The sequence below is a fragment of the Cyanistes caeruleus genome, chromosome 17 (assembly GCF_971803275.1).
Source record: "Cyanistes caeruleus chromosome 17, bCyaCae1.hap1.1, whole genome shotgun sequence".
NCBI lineage: Eukaryota > Metazoa > Chordata > Aves > Passeriformes > Paridae > Cyanistes > Cyanistes caeruleus.
In genome coordinates, this window is record NC_141717.1 from 4,835,442 (window position 1) to 4,858,220 (window position 22,779).

Here is a 22,779-nt window from a genome sequence, read left to right on the forward strand (position 1 = left end):
CTGTCTGTATAAAAAAAATGATGCCCAAAGAAATTGAGTACCACCCACTTAAAGCAGTGACGCATCATGGAAATTCTACTTCACACTAACTTAAAAAAATAAGCAAAGCTTTATTTTTTTGGTCACCACTCATATCCACTATGAATGGCGATGTTCCATATTTGAAAGGCTTCTTAAGTCAGGAGATGGAAAGAGGAAATCTTTAGATTGGAGATGTGTTTTGGTAAATTAAAAATAAAGGTTAACAGAAAGATTTGGGACTCCAGAATCAATAGACCAAGTCAATTGATAATGATCACTGTCAGAGGGCTCTATTTGAAGAAATGCAATGGTATCCTTGTTTGTCACAGTTGGAAATATTGCTGGAAATAGGCGAGGAACAGATTTACAGGGGAGACTCAGGTGGCAAGGAAATACCATTAAATCAATCAATGCAAGCCCAAAGTATTTGTCAACACAGATCTTGTGCTCCTAAACCAAATTTCACAACAGGGGTAGGCCTGGCAGATCTCTCCAGTCATTTCTTAGGATCATAAACCAAAAACAAACAAGTACGTTTTGTTTTATTTATGAAGCAACACAATCACTGGATACAAATTCAGAATTCAATTTTTATATTGTGGGATCTAGCATACATTAAATTGGATGTACAGATTTGAAGGTCTTTGCAAAAGTGGATCAAAAAAAAAATATGTTTAACTTGCCAAGATTTAAAATATTTCTGATAAGTTTTCCAATTAGTGTAAGTCTTAAAAGGGGACCTATTGGTCTACATATATATTCTTCATCAGTCTGGAACTTTCCTGGCAAACTCTCTAAACTGAGCATATTTGGAAAAAGTAATTGTAGGGATGCACAAAAGACACTAAATCAGATGTCAATAAAATGTCTGTACAGCTCTTATTCATCTTTCACGCAATATTAAAAAAATAAATAAATAAAAAATAGTTGTTAGATTTCTGTCCAAGTCTGAAGAAAGAGGCACTAGCAAGGACATCCAGTTTTGTATTCCTGAGGTAGAAGGAGTCGGAGCATGGCAGTGGGGCGTATTGTCATTTTGTCATTGCATGTTCACTTGGTGTTGCTGGTATGTCTGTAATGCTGTACTGGATTTGACAGATCCATCACATAGCTCAGTGAATGGCTTGCTTGAATTAAGCCTATGGGCAGACTTATTCACGTTGATTGGCTATTGGTTTTGTGTTTTATGATTTGATTATTGCATCTTCGATCGGAGTAAGAACAGCGTTCCTTCCGCGCATATTAACGTTGTCAGCAATATTTGTGCAAGTGTGCCCGGGAGTGCAGTGAGCAGAGCCCTGGCAGGAGGAAGGCAGCCCTGTCTGAGAGGCAGAGTCACCCCCCTGTGCTGCTTGCTGTCCCCGTGCAGGCCCAGGTGTGTTTATACATGGATGTGCTGTATCCATATATACACACACGTTCCCATCCATCGCACACCCCCCGGCAGCGGGCTGCTGCTCTGAGCACCATCCCTGCTATAACACAGTGCCAAATTCAAACTCACTCCAGGCTATGGGGACATTCCCACTGACCTCTTTGTTGTCTGGATTAAATCTCTCATCACTGGAAGCTGACTTTTTTTTTTTTTTCCTCTTTTTTTTTCTTTTTTTTTTCAGTAATAAGGCATATTCCAAAATACTTTGCACATAACACTTTGCAGTAAAAAATATGTTTTGGTTTTTTTCCTCCCACTATCAATTTGTGTTACATGTTCTGTGGTTATACTAGGGTTTTATGAAATTTGAGAGAGAGGGTTTTGTCATATGGAAATTATGTATCTTCCAGATCTGAAATCTTACTCCAGATAAAATCCTGATATTCTAGTAGTTTACATTTTTGACATGTCTATGTGGAGCATTCAGTTTTTTCAAAGCAGTAGTGTCTACAGAAATGGTTTCACATATTTTTCAGTTCCCTTTGGGCAAGTAGTTGAGGGTAATACTTGATATTTGTGTTCAGGTTATCCTAAAATAGAATAGGTACAGATTTGATTTAATAGTAAACATGCTCGTTAAAGAATGAAAATTTAGAATGAAGAGTAAAAAACCACAAAATATAAAATGTGAGATTCTACAGCTGAGGGGGGGTTTATTATATTGTGGACTATATAATCTTCTATTTTATGATTAAACAATGAAAACCGCTATATTTTTATTCAAATTATTTTCCCTTATTGAAGATTACTAGAGAGATACACTAAAAATTAAGGTTTTGATTGCATATAAAATATAATAGCATCTTGAGACAGAATTTAATTTTCCATTAAATAATTTTATAGAAGCATAAATATTCTAAAATCTAGTACCTCATTCATTTCATGATTGTACTTTCTGAGATTTAGGAGAAAAAGATTTTCTACACAGTTTTAGTTTCTGAAAGAATCAGGTTGGGAGAGGAAAAAAATTAGAATATATGGTAACTTTTCAACTTCCAGCCAGAGCCTTCAAACATTTGTGTGTTTTGCCATGCCAGTGGAATTTTAAATGGGAGGGTTGGGTGGATGATCCATAAGGAGGAATTGTACAGCTCATATTGTAGGCTACTCAAATTTTGACAATGAAAAGGTTCAGTTAGCACCTTGACCAGGTACAGAGGTTGTGTTTAGCTTTTCTAACAGCAACAGACAGTATTTTTAACACTTCTGCAAATGTTTAGGTTTGATGTGGTGATGCTTTACTGGTCTAGTTGTTTGGTTTTTTTCCTGGACAATCCTGGATGGTAGCTAAAGCTTCTTTATTCCCTGTTACTGCAAATAAAATCAGATTATTGCCTTGGCTGTTACAGGGAGGTAGTGGGTTTGGCCATCTACCCGTTAGAACTTCATGTCTGTGTGATCTCTGGCAAACCAGAGGATCACTGGCACCATGTAATTATTTCATAATCCATTTTCAACCCAGTTCATTCAGAGTTTTGGAGATGACTGGAGTATATGACTCATAGTATAACTATAACTGTACCTTTCAGTGAAGAGTTAGAAAGTAAAAGTGGATGAATATGAATAAAGAAAATGTTATAGGAAAAAAAAAAATCAAAGTTTTCAAAATTCCATGAGCAGGGACTTCAGTGGAGTACATTTTGACAGGAATTTCCTGAAATGAAAATATGTTGCATAGAGTACTTCCCAGTAATTGAAGCATGGTTCATTTTAAAATATTGCAGATATGACATTTTGGGGGAGACTCAGTGAGTTACATTAATGTAGGAAAACATTGCAAACAATTCCTTTTTGTAGAACCATAATCCTCTAGCAGTGCTAGGAAGCTGCTTTGATGTTTCAGTACATTCCTCTGCTGGGGGGAATTAACCTGTTTACTGGTACTTGATTCACCTGTGTGTAGTTTGACTGTTCATGTAACATCCAGGGAACTGCTAAAACTCCTCCACCAGTTCAAAACTCAGGGGATATGGTAGTGAAAACTTAGTGCTACTGCCCAGAATGATGAGAAACACCAATCATTAAACTTCTGTCATGCCAGAGCTGGTTTCATTCATACTCTCCTTCTACTTCTCTTACCTTTAATCTCCATTCTCATTCACTGCAGTATCAAGGGATATTTTAGGAATACCCTAGATGAGGAAGGGCTTGGCTATTACTGTGAAATCTTTGACATCCATGCAGGGAATCATGAAGAAAAAATTGGGAGAGAAGGTAGAGGTAGACTAAAGCCCAGATTTCCATACCTGCCTTCCTGATGTGCTCAAAGCTTTGGATGCTCAGTACTTTGGCTGCCAATTTCTTCTTGAACATAGGGAGAGCTGTTAAATACTCATCATGTTCCAAAAAAAAAAATAATAAAAAAATCAGTGAACTTATTCTGACATTTACATCTCAGCTTCAGTATCCTCTCTTGGTTTTGTTTAATTCATCCAGCCTACGTCTGCTGATGTAGCATAACTTTTAACTTGGGAGTTCCTTATTCTGATGTAAAAGCTCATAGTAAATAACTGTGATTATGAATATATTAATTTGATGCATTTTCATACATTTCTCTAAAAGGAGGGTGGGAATGGACTGGTTAACATTTTTAAAGTAGGAATTATCTCATTACTAGAGCATAAAAACTTCTTTGCTCTTAGAGGCTATTGGAAGAAAGCGCGACCTCAAAATTTTTCAGTGTTGTGTTCAGCAGACTGGATAAACACGAAGTTGGGGAGTCACTGAAACATTGATTCCTGATCCAGCAGAGCAAAACTGTTCCAGGGCATTGGGTCAGTGCCTGTGACATGATAGACCATAAGAGTTCCTTTGGACATGGCAGTGGCTAATTACACACTTCCCAGCTCTCAGATCCTTGGCTTGAGGGGCCACAGAGAGGCAGATGAGGATGTGCTCTAAGTGCTGTCAACCTGAGTGCTGTAAAACCAAGCAGGAATTAAGAGCATTGTGCAGGAGGCAGGCAGAAGATAAAGGAATGGAATGTGATTAATAAAACTGGGATGACATGGATACAGTCTGTATGGATTAGTGTAATTTGCAGTGTGCTCTGGCAAGGTGACGGAGTATTAGAAGAACAAACTTTAAATAACAATGTTGATGAAATTAATCAAGAAAGAGGCAATTTACATCCTTGCATGTTTTTACTGTAGCGTTTCACACCTCTGAGGATTTTAAAGCATTTGATTAGGTATTTAAGTAGATTTTTTTTTTTCATATTCCTTTGGGCTTGTCAAGCTTCTGATACTCTAGGAATCCACCTGAGGCAAACACCAGATTGTAAGAATACTGCAGGAGTGGGAATAAAATGTTTATCCGTGTATCCTAAAGAAAAGTTTTTGTGAAAATTGCTACAGGCTGTTTAATATGCATGCAATAAATTAAAAAAAAAAAAAAAAAAGTAAAGACTTCGTTTAAACCAAACATGTACCAGTTTCTAAAGTTTGTTTTGTTTTTTCTGAAAAAAAAATCTTAAATAATCATGGCAAGGTTTCCACACATATGGTATTTTAGTTAAAATATGAAAAAAATTATGCTGTCAACTAATTTGTAAAGTCATTCCAAAGTTAATATAATGTAAAGGGAAGGAATTCTTGTTATTCATAATTGCTGAAGTTTATAATTATATCTCTGCATGTTAGGAAACTTTATAGTGGAGAAAATGGTGGTTACTGGTAAGGTGTAATAATTGCTATGAAATCAGAAACAAATATAAAGTATATTTTTGAGGCATTATTTTAAGGATGCCATGATATACATAAAGAACAAACCCCCCAATTAAATAAATTGATATTTTTTTAAAGTATTTTATTGAATAAAATACCGATCCTTTACACAAGGCTGACTTCAAAATGTTCCTTGTCCTAAAGAGAACAAATATGTCTGAAATATAGTAATAAACAAAATTTTCAGATATAAATATTAAGACTTCAAATATAGCCTTAATTTAGTAGTTCTGGATCATGATGACATTGGTTTATGTTGCTGATGTGGAGCACTTCTGAAATAAAATTACTGCACCACTTCCTCAAGTATTTAATTGAAGTGCACAGACTGTGTTAATCACACTAAAAGGGCAATAATTTTAGAGCAGATGTGGCATTCTGCTATGGATTTGTGTGGTATTCAGAATTTCACCTATTAGGTTTTACTTTAAAATGTCCAGGTGTACTTAAAAATCACATGTTCCTCTTGCGGATAAATATTCATCCTTAGATTCTGTATATTACATTATTAATAACAAATAGTTTCATGCTAGGTGTAATATATTGAACGATTGAACATCAAAAAATTCCACTGATGCAGCAGGTAATACGAATTAAAGCCAAGTCTATTGGTATAGCTCTGATTTAAAAAAAAAAAATAAAAAAAATCAGGAAATAAAATTTGTAGATCGAAAATACGAAAGGAGAAAGAAAGACCTACAGATTTTCCTGCTGGTTGTGATGTAAGATATTGTCCACATTCTGGCAATATGTTTAAAATAAGCTTTTTTTAATTTTTTTTCAACAAGAGTGCTAAGTTGGAAGGTTGCATCTATTTACTAGAAACACCCTTTATACTGACTTTGAGAGGGAATGGAAGGAGAAAGAAGGGGAGTTTGTGTCCAAGGCACTGCCATGGCAGAATTATTGTATCCACCTTGTGTACTGAGTGGACATTTTTCCAATCTGCTTTACAGCATCAGCATTGGACTGTGCTGAAAGGAGTCTCTCTCTTCTAGGATTTGAGTGGGTTGTTTAGCTAGTTCAATATCAAGGCTAAAAAAGATGCCTGCCCATCTGCTGGGGAAAGCCTGAGCTAAGAATACAAATTATGAGAAAGCACCTTCTGTTGACCGCTTTTCCCTTTGGGTTTTTTTTTAATCCCTTTAGGTTTTTTTGGTTGATCTGTTGCTTGTTTTTTTTCTCTCTGAATAAATGTGATTCAGGCATATCACTGGGTTTGGAGATGTACACATTGGTGTCCAGATGAGCTGGGGGTTGTGGTTTTTTTTTTTTCTTTTCTTGAAGGCATGTTTTTCACAATTGCAAAATTACTTTTTGGTATTCAAACAAATTATTTCTGGTCAAGAAATTGTTTGATTGATAGCAGGGCAAAATTTAATGAGAGATTTTGTTTCTTTTCTCTCTCTCCTGCTGACTTTGGCACACTGAATTTTGGTAGAGACATCCTGCCATTGGCTAAAGCACACTGAAATGTCCTGTACTGAGCACAAAGAGGACACAGATGGGAGCAATGCAGAGGTGATGAACGTGGCAGGGGAGTGAAGGGCTGGCTTGAGCTGCCTGGAATCAGGGCTGTGGTGCCATTTCAGCCACCCTGGGGCATAGGAGGGAGCTGAGAGGGACACAGCACCTTCTGCAGTGGCAGCTGAGCCCGGGCAGATGGACGGGCTGGGCAATGCAGATGGGCTCTGGTGTTTTGTCTGCAGCAGTAGCTACAGAAATAGCCACATTTTTTTCTTTTGAGTCAGGGTTTTCCTCTGTCTGCTTCCAGGGCTTGCCTCAAAATTTCAGGAAAGAAATGGTGTGGAATGATGGATTTAGGAGAGCATTATCTTGTGATGAGAAAAACAGAGGACCTCAGTGAAAGCCAAATACCTACATCTTCCTCTCTGTCTTGGCATCATTGTTGGTTAGGTTGAACAAGAAATTCTGCAGAGAAAAAGAACCTGACATTGAAGAAATTAGTCTAATTAGCTTCCTAATGCACATCAGGTCAAAGAAGTTACTGTCAGTGTTGTTGAAGCTTGATACCGCATGAATTATTTATAGTTTTATTCTTATTTCATTTAATATATAGGTATGGCTGTGAAGTTGTTTCGTTGTCTTTGTGTTGTGATTCAAATGCTATGGGTATGGTAATGTACTTTGATCTTACATTAATGGGAATATAAAGCATGATAATAGCAAAATCAACCTTCTAATTATAGTTATTATGCTAATATTAAAAAGTTTAAATTCTTTGATAGCCTTGATATTTAAATTTAGGACACCAGCAGGAGACAGTTAGGAAGGACTTAATAAAATGATTATAAAGGGAAACTTTGTCCATCCTTGAATATTGCAGAAACCATTCAAGGAGCCAGCAGTCAGCTATATTAAAATTCATAGTGAAAAAGCCCTCAACATCAGAGTCCTCACAAGAGCAGCAAAGTCTTAACATTTAGAGCATGAAGGAAGTATGTAATAGCTTTAATAATATAATGGAGAAATATACAGAGGTACCACATATAACTCTGCTGGGAAAAATCCTTGCTGCATGCGATAGTTAGCACCGGATCCTTGGGGAATAGAGTTTGGAGCAGCTCCAGGAAGGGAATGCAGTGCTTTTGGTTAAGCTGCATCAAATTTACCAGCTGAGATTCTGATCCCTGAGTTCTAAATACTGGCTTTGTTTGTCAGTCCCACGGCAGTCCTACCAGAAAAACTCAACTGATTAAATGTAGTTTAAATCTTCCCACTGTAACTTCTGTTCAATATTGTGTTTTCCTTCATCCTAATTTTTGATCTTCTGGGGCTCTGCACCGTTTTCAGCAGTTGCTGTATTTTTGGGTAGGGGTCTGAACCCCTGGGTTAAGCAAAATTATTTCTGCCTAGTTTTGTGAAGTTTGTCAGCAAAGCCCAGGAATTCAGATCTACGAAGCATAATCACTGTATGTTAGTGGACTTTTATTTATTTTACATTTCAAATTTCCTAGAGCCAGTGCAACTGATTTCTTAAAATCCCCTTTGGCCTCTAGTATGGCTTCTGTTTTAAGGAAGCTCTTTTCTACTGAGGAGGAGGGATTGGAAACTTCTGGGAGTCGTGGGTGAAATCAGGTGTGTGCCAAAATTTTGTTGTCAGTCACGTGCTGTATGAAACTGGCGAGAAGTCTGGGTGCCACACTGCATTTTAGGGAGAGGAGAGGACACACAGAACTCTCACTGGCCCCACGTGCCCTGCTGGCTTTCCCACCCATAATGACCATAAGTTTATAAATCCCCAGACACCTGGGAGCTCTGTACACCTGAGGAGCAGCAGGAGAGAAAGGTGGTGAGAGGCTGGTGCTTTTTGGGGAGTGGGGACTAGTGCAGACACGGAGGAGCTCGTCCTTTCCCAGGGTGGGATGACTCCATGGAAACTTTTAGAGGGAGCACTCAGGGTAGCAGTTTATTCTGAACTTAGGTTGGAATTGTTTCATCATAGTTACATCCCCCAAGTCATTAAAAAAAGAGTGTCTGAGACCCATTCTCTGAATCTCTTCTTATCTTCTGGGCTCTGAATTTTCCAGTAGTAAAGTGGGCAGATCACTTACAGGTCAGGTATTTCTTCACAGAAGTACTTGTGTATATTAGACATCCATAGCAAGGACAAGGCTCAGGCTCCAGTGATTAAAGAACATAAACCCCTCAGTATATATAAAATCTCTATTCTATAGTATGGCATGTTTTCACCAAATGGTTTCAAGAAGAGAGAAAGCAAGCGTGTAATGTCTTGGATATGCAAGAGGTCTGCTGGATAGAAAGAGCAGGTGCCAAAAGAGAGAGGTTTCTGTCAGATGTGGGGCCTTAGAGGCACACATTTGTTACTGCCAAAGGGACTAAAGGGAATGGAGCAGAGGAAATTACAACATATTCAAACCTTTGAAGATAGTGTGAGGCAGGCTCAATAACTACCCCAAAGGAAGAAAGCACATCTAAATCATTTAATAGTACTTCTGTTGTCCTCCCCTTCTGTTCTTGTTTGAATTCAAGATATATATCAAATGTTTAAACATTTATTTTTTTTTTTTTAATTTCAAACCATCTTTATTACCATACTGGTAAAAAACGAGTTAGTTTTCAATTTGCTAGAAGAGATAAAGATGGATATGTAGGCTTGAGAGAAGCAGTAGTATGCAGAGTGTTTGCCCTTGGGAAGTAGCTGCTCAGATGGAATCCAGCCATTTGGAGACCCAGCAGCACATTTTCCTGACCCACACTGTCTGGGAGACATCAGAGAGCTCAGACTGCCAAAGGCTGCCACTCCTGCACTTAAAAGGACTGCACTTAGCCCAGGGTGTGAGGATCTGGCAGGTTGAATATATCCAGCTGTACATTCAGATCAATGTATTTGTCATGTTATCCTTTCAGGTTTTTGTTTTGGTTTGTTCTTTTTTTTTTCTATCTCACAGCCGGCAACAACTTTTAAAATTTTATTAAAAAAAAAAGTTTCTTTTGTTTAAATCTCTGTTCTTTTACATCTGAATTATTAACCAGTGAACAGTGAAAATTTGGTTCTATACTTTCACTGTTAATACACAAATTAAATTATGGAGGTGATTCTGTATCTTAATTGAGCAGGGCTTATTGTATAATAAAGTTGGGTCCGCTTACAATTCCTGTACCTTTTTGAATCATTAAAAGCGTAGCAGTGATGAGGAACACTAAACCAACCTAAAACGCATCATGAATTTTCATCACACCTTCCTTGTGAGATTTTCAAGCCTTGTATGCTCAGCAGAGTTAGTGCAGAGAATTGCCCTTTAAAGGGAACACTCCACACCTGCAGAGGACTGGGCAAGGTGAGCTGTCCCTGCCACCTCTGCTCTCCACCTGCTTCAGGGCAGGAGGGATTGGTGCACCCCAGAGCCAGCTTCACTCCAAGGGACTCCTTTTGCAGGCTCTGGGGCTGTCACACAAAAACCTTCTTTAGCCATCAGCTGTGAGAGCTGTGATGCCTCTGATGAGCAGTTTCCCCTCTAGGTCTATGTAAGCAACAGTATGGAATTTAGCTAAATAAATCCTGCCACTATAAGAGCATTAAAGCCATCAAAGTGCTTAAGAATTTCCAGTAATTGCTGCAAATAACCCCTAATTAGTTATAAAATATTGAACTGGCTTATTGGACTCCAGCCTTTCCATTCTCACAGTTGCTATGCTGACCAATATGTAACTTCCTACTTTTAAGTTATGTGTGGAGTTGTGAAATTACTTTTACAAAAGCAAAATAGTGTCTTCCTATGAAGCAGTATAACAAAAGATGTTTATAGTAGTTGTTTTTTTTAAATAGGTATCATTTTGGGTTCATTTTCTTTTTAAATTAGTTTTTTCCCAGTAATTAGTAAAGACTTGGTTAAAAAAAGAGTAAGATTTCAGAACAGTTTCAATAATACTTGTCATTCTAAAGGACAAAATGCAGTTAGTGTTCTGGGGTCTCTCTGGAGGTACTAACACAGCATATTGCCCTTGCAGGTAATTCTGTATTTTAACATCTGAAGGTAGAGAATCTGTGGCTGAATGTTCCACTGTTCTGAGCAGAGATGAACAAAAGGAGCTTCTCAGTAACCACCTTAGAGGCAGTTTTTAAGGAAAATTGATCTTTTCATTTAGATGAGAGGACAATTTAACAACTTCGTAGAAATGAGCCAGGGTGATTTTCTGTAAAGCAGTAGCTGGTAATTCTGCATTGCTACTGGCTCAGTCACTTTTAGGCAACATCTAACTTTTCCTGCCTATAATTATCACAGAGGTGGTAGCAGTAAATACAGTGACAAATTATGCTACCTGTGAAATACAGAGTAGCTGTGTATTTTAATGTAAAATTTATCCTCCTTTGGTTTTTTAAAATTCATATCTTTACCTGTTAGGTAAATCTCATTAGCTCATTAAACTGTTGCAGATGACAAAATAAAGAGCAAAACTACCAACTGAACTTAATGAAAAGTTGAAAATGCAAGAATGTACAATTTGGTCACTAGGTTCATACTGACAGTGTCAGCATTTCTGCTGGGGCAGAGGCAATGATCTGCTTTTGAACCTATGCAATCCTGTCCCTGCAGTCCAGACTGCACATTCCTTGTTTTGTTTTTTATTTATTCCCTCCACCCCCACATTGTGAACCTCTAAGTAACAAGGTTCACAGATTTCTAAATGAGAATTTCAAATCTCTTGATACACTGGAGGTGAAGTAATAGAAAGAGATTTTGTTCCCTTAAGGCTTAACTGGAGGTTTTATTGCCCCAGAGGGACGTTTGCTGCTGCATGGTTTTCAGTAGGATCCTCAATGCTGGCAGAGCTGTTTTTCCAGGCAGTCCTGGGCTGCATCCCTTGGCTGCTGGCTGTGAGGAGCACGAAGGCTGTGCAAAGCTCAGAGTCAGGCTTTGCTGAGCCTGGCAGGGCAGGGGCTGTGTGCAGCTGGGAGGAAACCACAGCCAAGCCTTAGCTCTGCACCCGGGCTCATTAACCCTGCACAACGCCAGAGCACCCCGGGGAAGCTGTGGATATGAATATAAAGGAATCATTTGATGCTAATCCTTAATCGTGGTTTCCACTAACCCGAGTCCTGATTGCCTAGATTTCACAAAGGACAAATCGGGATTTGTGCCGTAATGAAGTTTTCTGCATTTGGAAATATTAGTGCATTTAGCGTTTCTCTTTTTGTGTCACCTGGTTTAAAAAAAGAATTTTGCAAGAGAAGGTTTATATTAGATTACTCATATCTCTAGCTTATTCTCCTAAGATTCTGCTAAAGACTTTTCTATGTATTTGGATGACAGTATATGAGAATATACTATGTCATTTTTTTAATAAATAGCAGAAAATTAATTTTCTGATTGCAGTCATATTAGACATAGAAAAAGTAAAATATTTTAATTTTAATATCCTCCTTTCAGATGCACAAAGTAAATGGCAATTTAATTTTTTTTCAAAAGCGCTTTTTACATATTTTGCAGTAGTGCCCTTTAATAGCTATATCAATATATTGTTTTATTTTTATTAGACTTCATAAATATATTGACATATCTGTAACACTAAACATGAAGCTTCCAATGCAAGAGTTTGTACATAGTCCATATCCAAATGTCACCATTATTTCATTTAAAAGATCCCAGCATGTCTACCTCATGATCCTTATAAACTCTATAGTACTCAACACTTTTTCTTGCTACATTCATTAAAATTAAGCACCCTTCCCCTACCCCATCTGTAAACATCAAGTCAATTGGCAGCTAGCACATTTCCCAGTCAGCAAGCAGTATTGTGAATTTTATCTTCTCTTGCAGAAATCAATTCGTCTTCGTTGCAGCAGATGAAATTTCTTGTAACACCTCTGCAGGTAACAATCATTGATACTTCTTGATGCATCCATCCAGGTCTCAATATCCTTTTTCACATGCTGCATTTAATCGTAAGACAAAGCATAGGAAAGTCCGTCGTATAAGTCTTTGGAATAGTTTAATGAATTTATAGCCTCAGCCTCTAGGTTCTGCCGTATAAAAGCCATCAGGTTATTTTGCTGACTTTGGTGTTTTGTTTCCAGTTTAAGTATGGCATGGCCTAGTGTGTAAGGATATGTTAAACCTTCTGATGGAAGCCTCAGGACTGTGACTTTCAAAAGTCAAACCGAGCAGAACTGCTGAGAAGAGCCAAGGCTTAGATGTGTGTAGGACATTGTAAGTGCTATAGATGTAACAATTTTCTTTTCAACTCGTTGGGGGCAAATGGTGCCCACGAGGGTATTGCAGACCCTAAAGCACTCACAAAGTCTATCCTATGGATGAGATAGTGGGAGAGAGGGTCTGTGCCTTCAGAGGATCGCTCTCTAGTAAGTAAAAAGTCTCCATATACTATCATGTTGTAAGCCATGGGTACAGAAGAATGAACAATGTTTTTAAAAGGTTTATTCATATTTTATAAAGATATTGAATATGTCTAGAGGTTTTCTGTCTTTTAAGCAATAGAGTTTGAACAAGCTTAGTCTTAATGCAGGTAAGGATGGTGTTATGTTACTACATAAGAGATCAAAAGGCAAAAATAAATAGTAACAGTGCTGGGACTTATTCTGCCAATAATGTTGTGCAAAATCAAAGTTCATAGAAGCTTCTCATGTTGAAAGATGAGAGGGTATATAGTGTGAAATCAAATGTTGGTATTAAGAAGTGTTTGCTGATAGAGTGTTATAATAGCAGAAATAAATGAAAGGTGATGAGATTTCTGTTTATGCCATGATGATCTACATAGAAAAATATAGAGAACATTTATTTATGGAAGAGATGATCGTAGCTAAACCCAAAATATGCTAAAATTGTCTCTCTAGTTGTAGCATCGTTGGTGGTAATCTGAAAAGTTCTGCAGTAAAACATGATTTAACATAGATTTTTCTGAGTCCTATAAATTATGAAGTAAATGCATTCTGAAAAGCCAACATTTGTCACATTCTTCATATCGCTCATCTTGGATTTTGGCTTTGGTTATTCCATTTGAGCTTCCTGCTCAGCTCTTCATTGGAGTGAGCTGTAGTAGGGAGGCTGCTAATTTGTAAATCACTTCACTAAGAATAAATATATTTATTTTAGCAATTTTTAAACTTGGAATTCTTGAGTTAGATGTGGGGTCTGTGCATCCAGTTTTGCAAAGTGAATCATTCTAAGCCATAATTCTTGTTCAAGTAAAGAAATTTTTTTCTCTCAATTCAGGCACAATTTAAGTGCCCAATACTTTATTACAGATATTCCATATATCACTTCTTTAGAATTCCAATCAAAATATATTATTCATTTAAAATATAAATTTCATTTATCAGTGCATTCAGTGAACTTTACAGAAAAGGAAATGGATCTCTGTATGTATTTATTAAAACTTTTCAGTTTACCCATTGATTACCTATGTTGAATTGATTCAACAATAAGGTATTTTTGCTAGGCATGGTTTTGAGCATATGATAAACACATCTATCACAGGTGACTGTAGGTGCCTTTTTGTGCACTAAATATGAAGGAAAAAGCTGATGAAAACCTGAGCCTGCTGTTTCTTATATACCTAAGTTTCAGTAATAGAATTTAAATTACTTTTGGCTTCATAGAAAAGTAATTCTCTGGCCAGTATTCTTGAGTCAAATTGCTAAAGTTGAATTTGGTCTTTTGGATTTGTAAGTTGATTTCCAACTATTTTATTATCTGTTGTTTTATGTTTTAATACATGGAACAAACATAGAGATACTTTGAGAACCAAAACTAACCTTCCTGTGGTTTTTCAGATGCATGCAAAACACCTGCAGTATGATTTTATAGTGCTTTTTTAGTGCTCCTAAGCTCAATGACAGTAATTCTACTGTGTTTGTAAAGTTGATATCAAGTGAAGATATTTATAAGCATGCTCAATGTTTAAAATGTGAGTATATGTATGTTTGTACTGCCTCCCTGTAAAGGATGTGTGTGTTTGTGGATTACAAATAGTAATATATAACAGGTAAAGCTGTGCTTGGAACTTGATCATCAATTGGAAATGGGAGGTCCTGGGTGGTTCTGCTGGTAATATTCACTCTTTTCTTTCCAATCCTTCATCATTCCTGCCAGAGGATACTTAGCCCTCAGCCACATGTTATCTTTTTTTATTTGGGAATAAAGTAGTCTTGAGTAGATGAATGTGTTAATGAGCGATTTGTGTCCATAAGCACATTTCTATCTGTGTGTCTCTGACTGATCTTGAATGCACATTACAGAAGGGAAACCTCCTCAGATATCTGACAGAGGGATCCTTCCATGGGAAATTTAAAAGCATTTCACTCTTGATTGCATCCAGTGCATTCTGAGGCTAAAAATAATTACTGTTCAGAAGAGAAGTTCTGCACTTTTGGGATAGATCTTCTCTGGCAGACGTGATTAAAGGGTTTGCAAACAGAACTGAACTAGAACAGAGACAGGGAAACTATCAGAAAGTGCCTGTTGGTTTGATGATGGAATTTTAACAAGGATCTCTGAGGACCTTCCTCTAGCAAGCTCCTGACAGTAGGGGACAATTAATCCTGAGGTTCTTGTCTGATGGAGGCAATGGACATCTGTCCTGTCAGTCTCTGGATAAATCAGAATGAGACCCAGAATAAACCTATGGTTTATTTACGTGTTGACTGCAGAACATTGTTCATTTTGCAGCCTTAGCATTCTTAGTGAATTTTTCAAATCAGTGCTCAATCTACTTTTTTCTCTTTTATGTTTTGTAACATCAAAATTCATAGTTTGTAAAGACAAAACATTTTTAGTGCCTTTTGCAAATGCATTCTCAGATGTACCTGCAAATGACATTTTATATTTTTTGTGTAAAAATGGGACAGGATTATTATTTTACATTATCTCTCTTTCTCTTCTTCCGGTTTTTAACTGTTATTCAGCCTTAATGTAGAAGCAAAAGAAATGCACTGCTGATGCATGCTTGCTATTATTTTTCTCCCAAGTGTATTTGCAGTTTATGATTTTGAAATAACAGAGAGAAAGGCAAGGGTATACATAAAGCTAAATTTGGAATGAAGTATGGTGGAAGTGGATATAACATCTGTCCAATTGTGACTGTATTTATTTACATTTTTGGACAGAATCAGTCCCAGGAGGAAGGATTCTGTGTGTGTGCATGTGTATGTCTGCATGCAAGTAAAAGAAATGCTTTATAAAGCTTAAGAAGTTGACAGTCTTAAATTAAGTTATTGACCTCCATTTGGAGAAAGATACAGTCTCCAAAATAGATTAAACATTTTGAAAGGTTTAACTTCATAACTCCAGGAAAGACGCTGAATAAAAGCAAGCAGCTTCAATAAGCAAACCGTGGGGGTTGTGCTATTGAAATATTTGAAGAGAATATTGGCCATTTCTAACAAATACAATTGCTGCAGTCATTGCAATTTCCCTGTATACTATCATTAACCTGTCAGCTCTAACACTGCCACAAATTTAATTCATTGAACAGTAGCAAATATGGAGATACTTATGTAAAACAAATTAATATTTTATGAAGGGCTGTAGAATGGCTGCAGTACCTGTTGTGGCAAACCTACCTGTGCCAGGGTAGGTCTGTAAATAAGTGCAGCCAGTCAAAATTTTGCCAGACAATCTTGCATACATGTCATTGACCTTTTCATGTGTCTGGTAGGAGATACTACTCAGATCATACTCTTAGAAAGGAATTTGAGAGTCCAGTCCAAACTCTTTGGAAGAATGCAGCTTCAGAGGTGTTTCCTTCAGCCTGTTAGAAATGCTCTGTGAAGACATATGCTCAGTTAAGAGAGGTTCTTCCCTTTTACTACTGCTGCCAATGGGTTTGACTTCATTTCATGAAGCAGTTTGGAAAATAGCCATTTTCTATGAGATGCTTTTATTATGATGCTGTGCTCTTCTGCTAATCAAATAAAAAGTGAAGATGAAGGAGCATCTGCATGGTCCTTGTGCTAGTATTTATTTAAGGCTGTACTGCTGCTCCCTGTGAAAAATAGCAGATACTGAAGCTTTTGCTCTGGAAAGACTAGGAAATGTTGCACTAATGCACAAAATTAAACTTCTTCTATAAATTCAAGTGTCCTTTATGTTGGCAGTTTAAACTTGCATTTACTGCTGCTATAAATAGTTGCTTATATGGAATTCCATTTGTTACAGCTTTTACTGCTCTGGGTAGTTGCGTGCTGAAGATGTTCAGCTCTTGGACCAGTTGATAAAAATCAGTAAACACTTTGATTATCCTGTGTTGTCCTTTCGTGAGGTTTGATTAATTCCTTTTTGTCACCCAGTGGGAGCAGGGCAGCCCTGGCTGGCGTGGCTGTCATTATCTGTGTGACAGCTTGCCTGCGCGGTGCTCGCGGTTCTGGGTCAGTTCGCATGGCTGCTCAAATGTGACAACATGACAAGATTAAGGAAAGCTGAGGTCCTGTGATTTGTAAATGGAGGATTTGCAATGTGAAGCTCCTTTGATAACAGAAATAGTGAATAATCTGTGTTTGTCCTCAACAAGTGCCTATAGGCACGTGTGCATCTCCTGTGCTGGTTTTTTAATGAAGCAATTACATTGGTTTTTCTCTGGTAGGCTAAAAATAGAGCACATGAAAGATGGTTTGTGTGCATGCATGTATGGATCCCTGTATATAAATCCATTAAATGAGCAAGGATTCAGTTTTAATATCTTGAGTTTACCGTATTGCAAATAAACATAAAACAGTGCTATGGTTGCAGAACTTTGTCACAAAAGATCATTCATCAGAACATGATCGATCACAAAAGACTGCTTTAAAATTTAATAAATAAAGTACCCAGTATATTTATTAGTAAACTAGGTAAGAATTTCTTCAAGCTTTATTGCCTCTAAATATAGCAGCAATAGTAATAAGTAAATGCTTTACAGACCTAAGAAATGCTTTCTTTTCATCGGAATAGAGCTGGGCTTAGGTGTCACCTGATGGCAAGCCTCAGATTCCCCAGTGGCTTATTTTAAGGGAGTTTAAATAAAATCTAAGTTTCTTGGACAGAAGGTACACAGAAAATTGGTGCATATAATTCTGTTAGATTTTTGACTAGGCATCAGCTACAATTCCCACCCTGGTGTGAATCCAGACAGCAAGACTGAAACTGAATGAGGGCTTTTAAGCTGAGATCTGTGCCTAGGACTGCTCCAGTTTGCAGTTATTCAGCATCAACTCAGGGCAAAGTCATCTGTGCTGCTGTTTTTTACCTTTCTGTGTTTCTGCAAATCAACTAGTACCAATCTTATTTATTTAAATGTTTTAGAATGTGGCAGCTCAGCTTTGGCTGGCTGCAAACATCTCGCAAATTTTAAAAGAAGATACAGGCTAGCAAACAGAAGAGAAATTAAAACCATATCTGAGCATCAGTGAAACTTCTGCAAAATATGCCTGTCAATTAGCAAGGAAATTAACTGGCCAAACTGAGATGTGACATACATAAATAAACAGCCAAGAACTGGAAAAACCTCTCTACAGAAAAGTCTGTGTAGGTTTCTCTATTCTCTCCTTTCTCCAACTTGCAGGAAAAAGTAAACAGTGCTTTTAATATTTCATCAATGACATATTTATGAACATCCTTTCACGGAAACCTTTCATTATTGCCCTGTACCCATGGTAGACCCTGGTCAAGTTTCTTATCTCTGTGAGAACCTGGGAATGTGTTAGTACTGTAGTGATAGGAAATCCCTTATGGCTCTGCAGGCACACAGGAGTTCAGCCCTGCAGTACACCTTGAAGCTTCACTCTTTACTGTGCTGCCTGTCACTTCCCAATTCTTTCTCTGCTCCACATCACAAATCTGTAGCACATTATAGGTCATGGGAGAGGAAGATGCCATGAATAAAGTATGGGGTGGTCCTCCCTTGTACAGTGAGCTCAGTGTTTGATAGCTTGCATTCAAAACTTGGCAAGGAGAACTTTAGCATTCTTAACCTTTCCAATCGAGGAAAATGCCTGGAATCTCTTTTTATGAGCAGATTTCAATTTCCTTGATCTTAAGTAAAAACGTCAGAGACATCTTTGTCCATTGCCTTCTGAGGTAGAGAGAGACCTGTTGGTGATTCAGGTGACTGAAATGCCCGGAGCCCCTTGGTGTTAATATCTAAAATGAAGTTAATTATTTGGTTGCACGTTCTTGGAACACCACAAACAGAGGCCATCCTATGGCAGTGGGATGAATTTTAGGTTCAAGTGCTAGGGTGCAGCAGGTTCGACCCACTGCTCAGCAGTGTGCTGTGTGACCTGTGTGAGCTGTGCTGCTTGTGCCATCTCTATTGGGATCCTCATAGTTCTGTGGCCAAGAGGAAGAGAACCAAGTCAGTTATTGGAATAGTTCATGTATTTATGTGGTATTAAGGCCAGGTAACCCTTGCTATCCTTGTGTTACTTCCAGAAGCAATTTTATGACTTAATTGTTCGATTGCAATCAAAGCAGGTAAAGTGTGGATAATATTGGGAAAAGATGGAAAGATGAGCTATCCAGTGATACACAGGCTTTGATTGTAATATGGCTGAGATCAGAGTTAGATTGATCTGAAGCAGTGACCAGGTTTTTACTTCTCTCTTTATACTTCTTAAGCAGCTTCATCATTTTCTGTAGTTTCTCCAGCAATACGTAGACTTGAAAAAATGGGGGGAAGTTGATAATGATAAGTAAAATATGTATATCAAATTATTTAAAATTCTCCTTCTATACTTCTCAAATCACTTGAGGAAAATATGTTAACTTGGTTCATATTTTCTGTGGTGAACTTTTCATTATTAATTCTGTTATTAAGCCCTATAGTGTGTATGTTATTTAGGAGCTTCTAAATGTCTCCACTACTGGAGCTCCACTGTCTCTGTATGGAAATACAGCCATACTACTAAAAATTTTAAAATCCTGAAATGGCAATTACGATTAGAGAGGCACAGAATCCCCCAATTTTTGGAGACTTCAACACCTACTACTGATAACTTAGAGAGATACTCCCTGATACAATAAATCCCACAATTTCCCTTTCTTAATTACTTTTTTTAAAAAATTTGATCAGTGAACATCAAATTGGCTTTTTATGTAGTATTTTAGCATTTTTAAACCCTCTGCTGAAAATGATTGAGGAGATTGAGGCATAGCATAAGTAAAGAACATGCCATCTATTGGTGGATGGTTTATGGCTGTATTTACAGGAATCAGCATGGCTACACTGGGTTCTTTCCTCAGTTATTTCCCAGGCAGTTGTTAATCCAACTATTTAGGATCCCGTGCCAGTATGTTAACAAAATGCTAGCAAACATATTTTTTTTCCCATGATGTCCTGAATGCTCGTCCCAGATCCAGTGGAAAACAGAGGAGCATACCTTGTTCTAGTTAGTGATGCATCAAAATTGCTCATCAGCTGTGTTCTGAAACAAGAATTTGTGTGTATTGCTTCGGATACATTGTTTTATCATCCTGTGAAACACACAGAGAATCACAGTGACTATTAATTTATTCCAAACCTTACCATTGGCACGTCCTAAATTTCAGCAAGTTGTTTACCTAGAATGATAATTCACAGTGTAAATTATCACAAAGCATTTAAATGCCACTAATTGTAATGAGAAGTAAGCACGCTGGCATGAGAGTGAGTAAATGAAGCAGTGTGTGTGGGACTGAAGCAGCTTACTGATTTGCAGTGTGACAATATAGTTTAAATCCTCCTTCCTATTTTCAGCCTGGAAATCAGAATCTATTCTGCTAACCTTCTGAGCTTCTAAATTTGGTGTCATGCAAGGGCGTGTTTAAAAATTAGCATTTAAAAAGAAACCCACTTGCTTTAAGTTTAAGCTGACACTGTTCCTTTCCTCTGTGGAAATGAAATTTATTAATCATAATAAAACCATCATATTCTGAAGGTAGAGGTCACCCTGAGGAGAGGAAAAAAAAAAAGAAGTCTATTCATCACAGAGGAATTTCAATGCATTTTTTTCCCAGATAATGTCTGAGCATGTGTTCTTTCCCCTTTGGAACTATTTTCATCCATGTTTGTACTTACATGTGTCAAGTGTATTCAGGAGCGTGCAAAAATGAAAATTGTGAGGTTTAATTTTATATATTTTCTTTTACAGAAGATTTGAAATAATTCCTTTTACATTTTATTTTGTATTTACATCGCACACATTTGTTTAAGTGGAATTTCAATATCCTGTAAAAGAAAAACAAGTGTTTGTTATTTTAACAAGAATATAAGCGTCACTAATTCTGCAATAACATTTCTATGTTAATATCACAGTAAAAGCTTTAGCATTATCATAATATAAATATCAACCATTCTTTTTAAGGAGCAAGGATTAACTTTGGTCACAGTTCTCACATTAGGATTTCTTCACAACTCTTGTTTTAAGAAAGAGATGTGGTTTGCATAGAAGGATGAAAAAAAAAACCAATGTAAAACACTGACAATAAGTGATTACTGCTTTGGAAAAAGGGTAATAAAAATGTACTCAGAAGTCAATACTGGGTTGAAACAGTCATATTTTCATCCTTTGAAATTGCTTAATGTGTGTGTTTATCCATATTTTCCCCTCAGTTGTCAAGATTTCTGTTGAATATTGATATAATAATATTATTAGCAACATGGTACATTACATCAGTGTTGTAAACTTGCCAGTTACTTCAGTAGTTGGCTTCAACAGAATAATAATTTAATAAAGCCTGAGCCCTGGGGATTCAGGCTTGGTCCTTCCTTATAAAAGGCTCTTGCATTTGGGCCACTTAATGCCACCCTAAGTGACCTGTTGGACTTTGTTTTGTGAGGCAGTGGGACCAAGCCAAGGTTCCTGCAGGAATGGCTTGTAGGATGGAGGCAAAGGCACCCCTACCACTGGACCAAAATTCATTAATTTATTTTTACAAAATTAAAATTACATTTTAAAGTACATAATCAATGTATTTTCTACAGATATAGATTTACAGCCTTTGCTCAGCATTGAAGTGATACCAGATAATCAGGGAAAAAAGAAACCCAAACAAAAGATACCAATTCCTGTTGCTTTAAATGTAATAATCATGGCATTAAAGCATGTAAAATAATAGTACATGCAATTCCTCTTGCATGTTACCATGGACATGAGGGAAACATGTCTACCTTTAAATTAATTGTTTTCCCTTCCTAGATGTTTTATTGCTGTTGGAACAAAATTTGGCTGGAAAGAATTAAAATTATAATGATATTCACAATTCTCAGACTCTAAAAATTGGCATAGAACAGTAATGTCTTCTTCCCTTCAGTGCAGGTGAGCAAGACACGAGGGATTCTGTTATGGTTCTGTCCCAGCTGAGTGTTTCAAATCCCCAAATCATGTTTGCACCCTACTGGGGAGGGTTGCCAAGGCTGAGGTTTATGGAAGCTCTTCCTAGCAGAGAGTGTGGGGTCAGTGTCAAACCTGCCCAGAGAACTCTCACCAACTCATTTACCCAGCATAGACTGATGTGAGCTGCTTTCCTTCCCTGCTTTTCCAGTGGGAATTGCCCATTTCCTTTGTTGAGTAATTTCTAAAGATAAGTGTTCTTGGATACCAAGTATTTAAGTAGAATTGATATATAAATTTAATCCCTTACTCATCAATACTTTGGAAGCAAAAGAGGAACTAATGTATTTTATACAAGCTTCTTACACATATTTTCCTGAGTTTCAGACCAGATCTTAAAGAAAGCAATTGCCTAAAACACTGCTACCCCTGGAATTTCTTGTATCCCTCTGATAGCAACAAGGACTTCTCTCCCCAGATCTAAAGCAAACACAGCTGTGGGGTGAGATAGAGAGCCCACGCTCATCAACTTGGGGTGCTTAAATAAATTAATTCCGTTGTAATGTATTATCCTTCCATAGGAATTTGGATTTACTAAGTAAACAGGACAGCACAACTGAAGGCATTCATCTACGATGGTTGCACTTTGAAGTGAAACCTCCAGGCTTTAGAATGCTTTATAAGAACTTAGGTACACTTACATTTGCTCAAAATGCTGCACTCCTGCTGGGAAAAATAATGCCTAATTCACAATGCTGAATATGAACAATTGTACACTTGGAAGTTTGTACTTAATGAACTGTTTTCTA

The 22,779-nt window shown here is 37.3% G+C and overlaps 1 protein-coding gene across 40 annotated transcripts in view; it reads left to right on the forward strand.

The window, feature by feature from the left end:
• Positions 1–22,779, forward strand: part of RBFOX1 (RNA binding fox-1 homolog 1) — a 1,112,502-nt gene that overhangs the window by 1,085,088 nt on the left and 4,635 nt on the right. For 6 of the 40 annotated variants that reach the window (XM_086854476.1, XM_086854474.1, XM_086854479.1 and 3 more), the window contains one exon: positions 12,486–12,538. The exons of the other annotated variants lie outside the window; for them this stretch is intronic. In XM_086854476.1, coding sequence (XP_086710602.1) covers positions 12,486–12,538 — 53 coding nt within the window. The remainder of the gene's footprint in view (positions 1–12,485; positions 12,539–22,779) is intronic. 40 annotated transcript variants of the gene reach the window in all.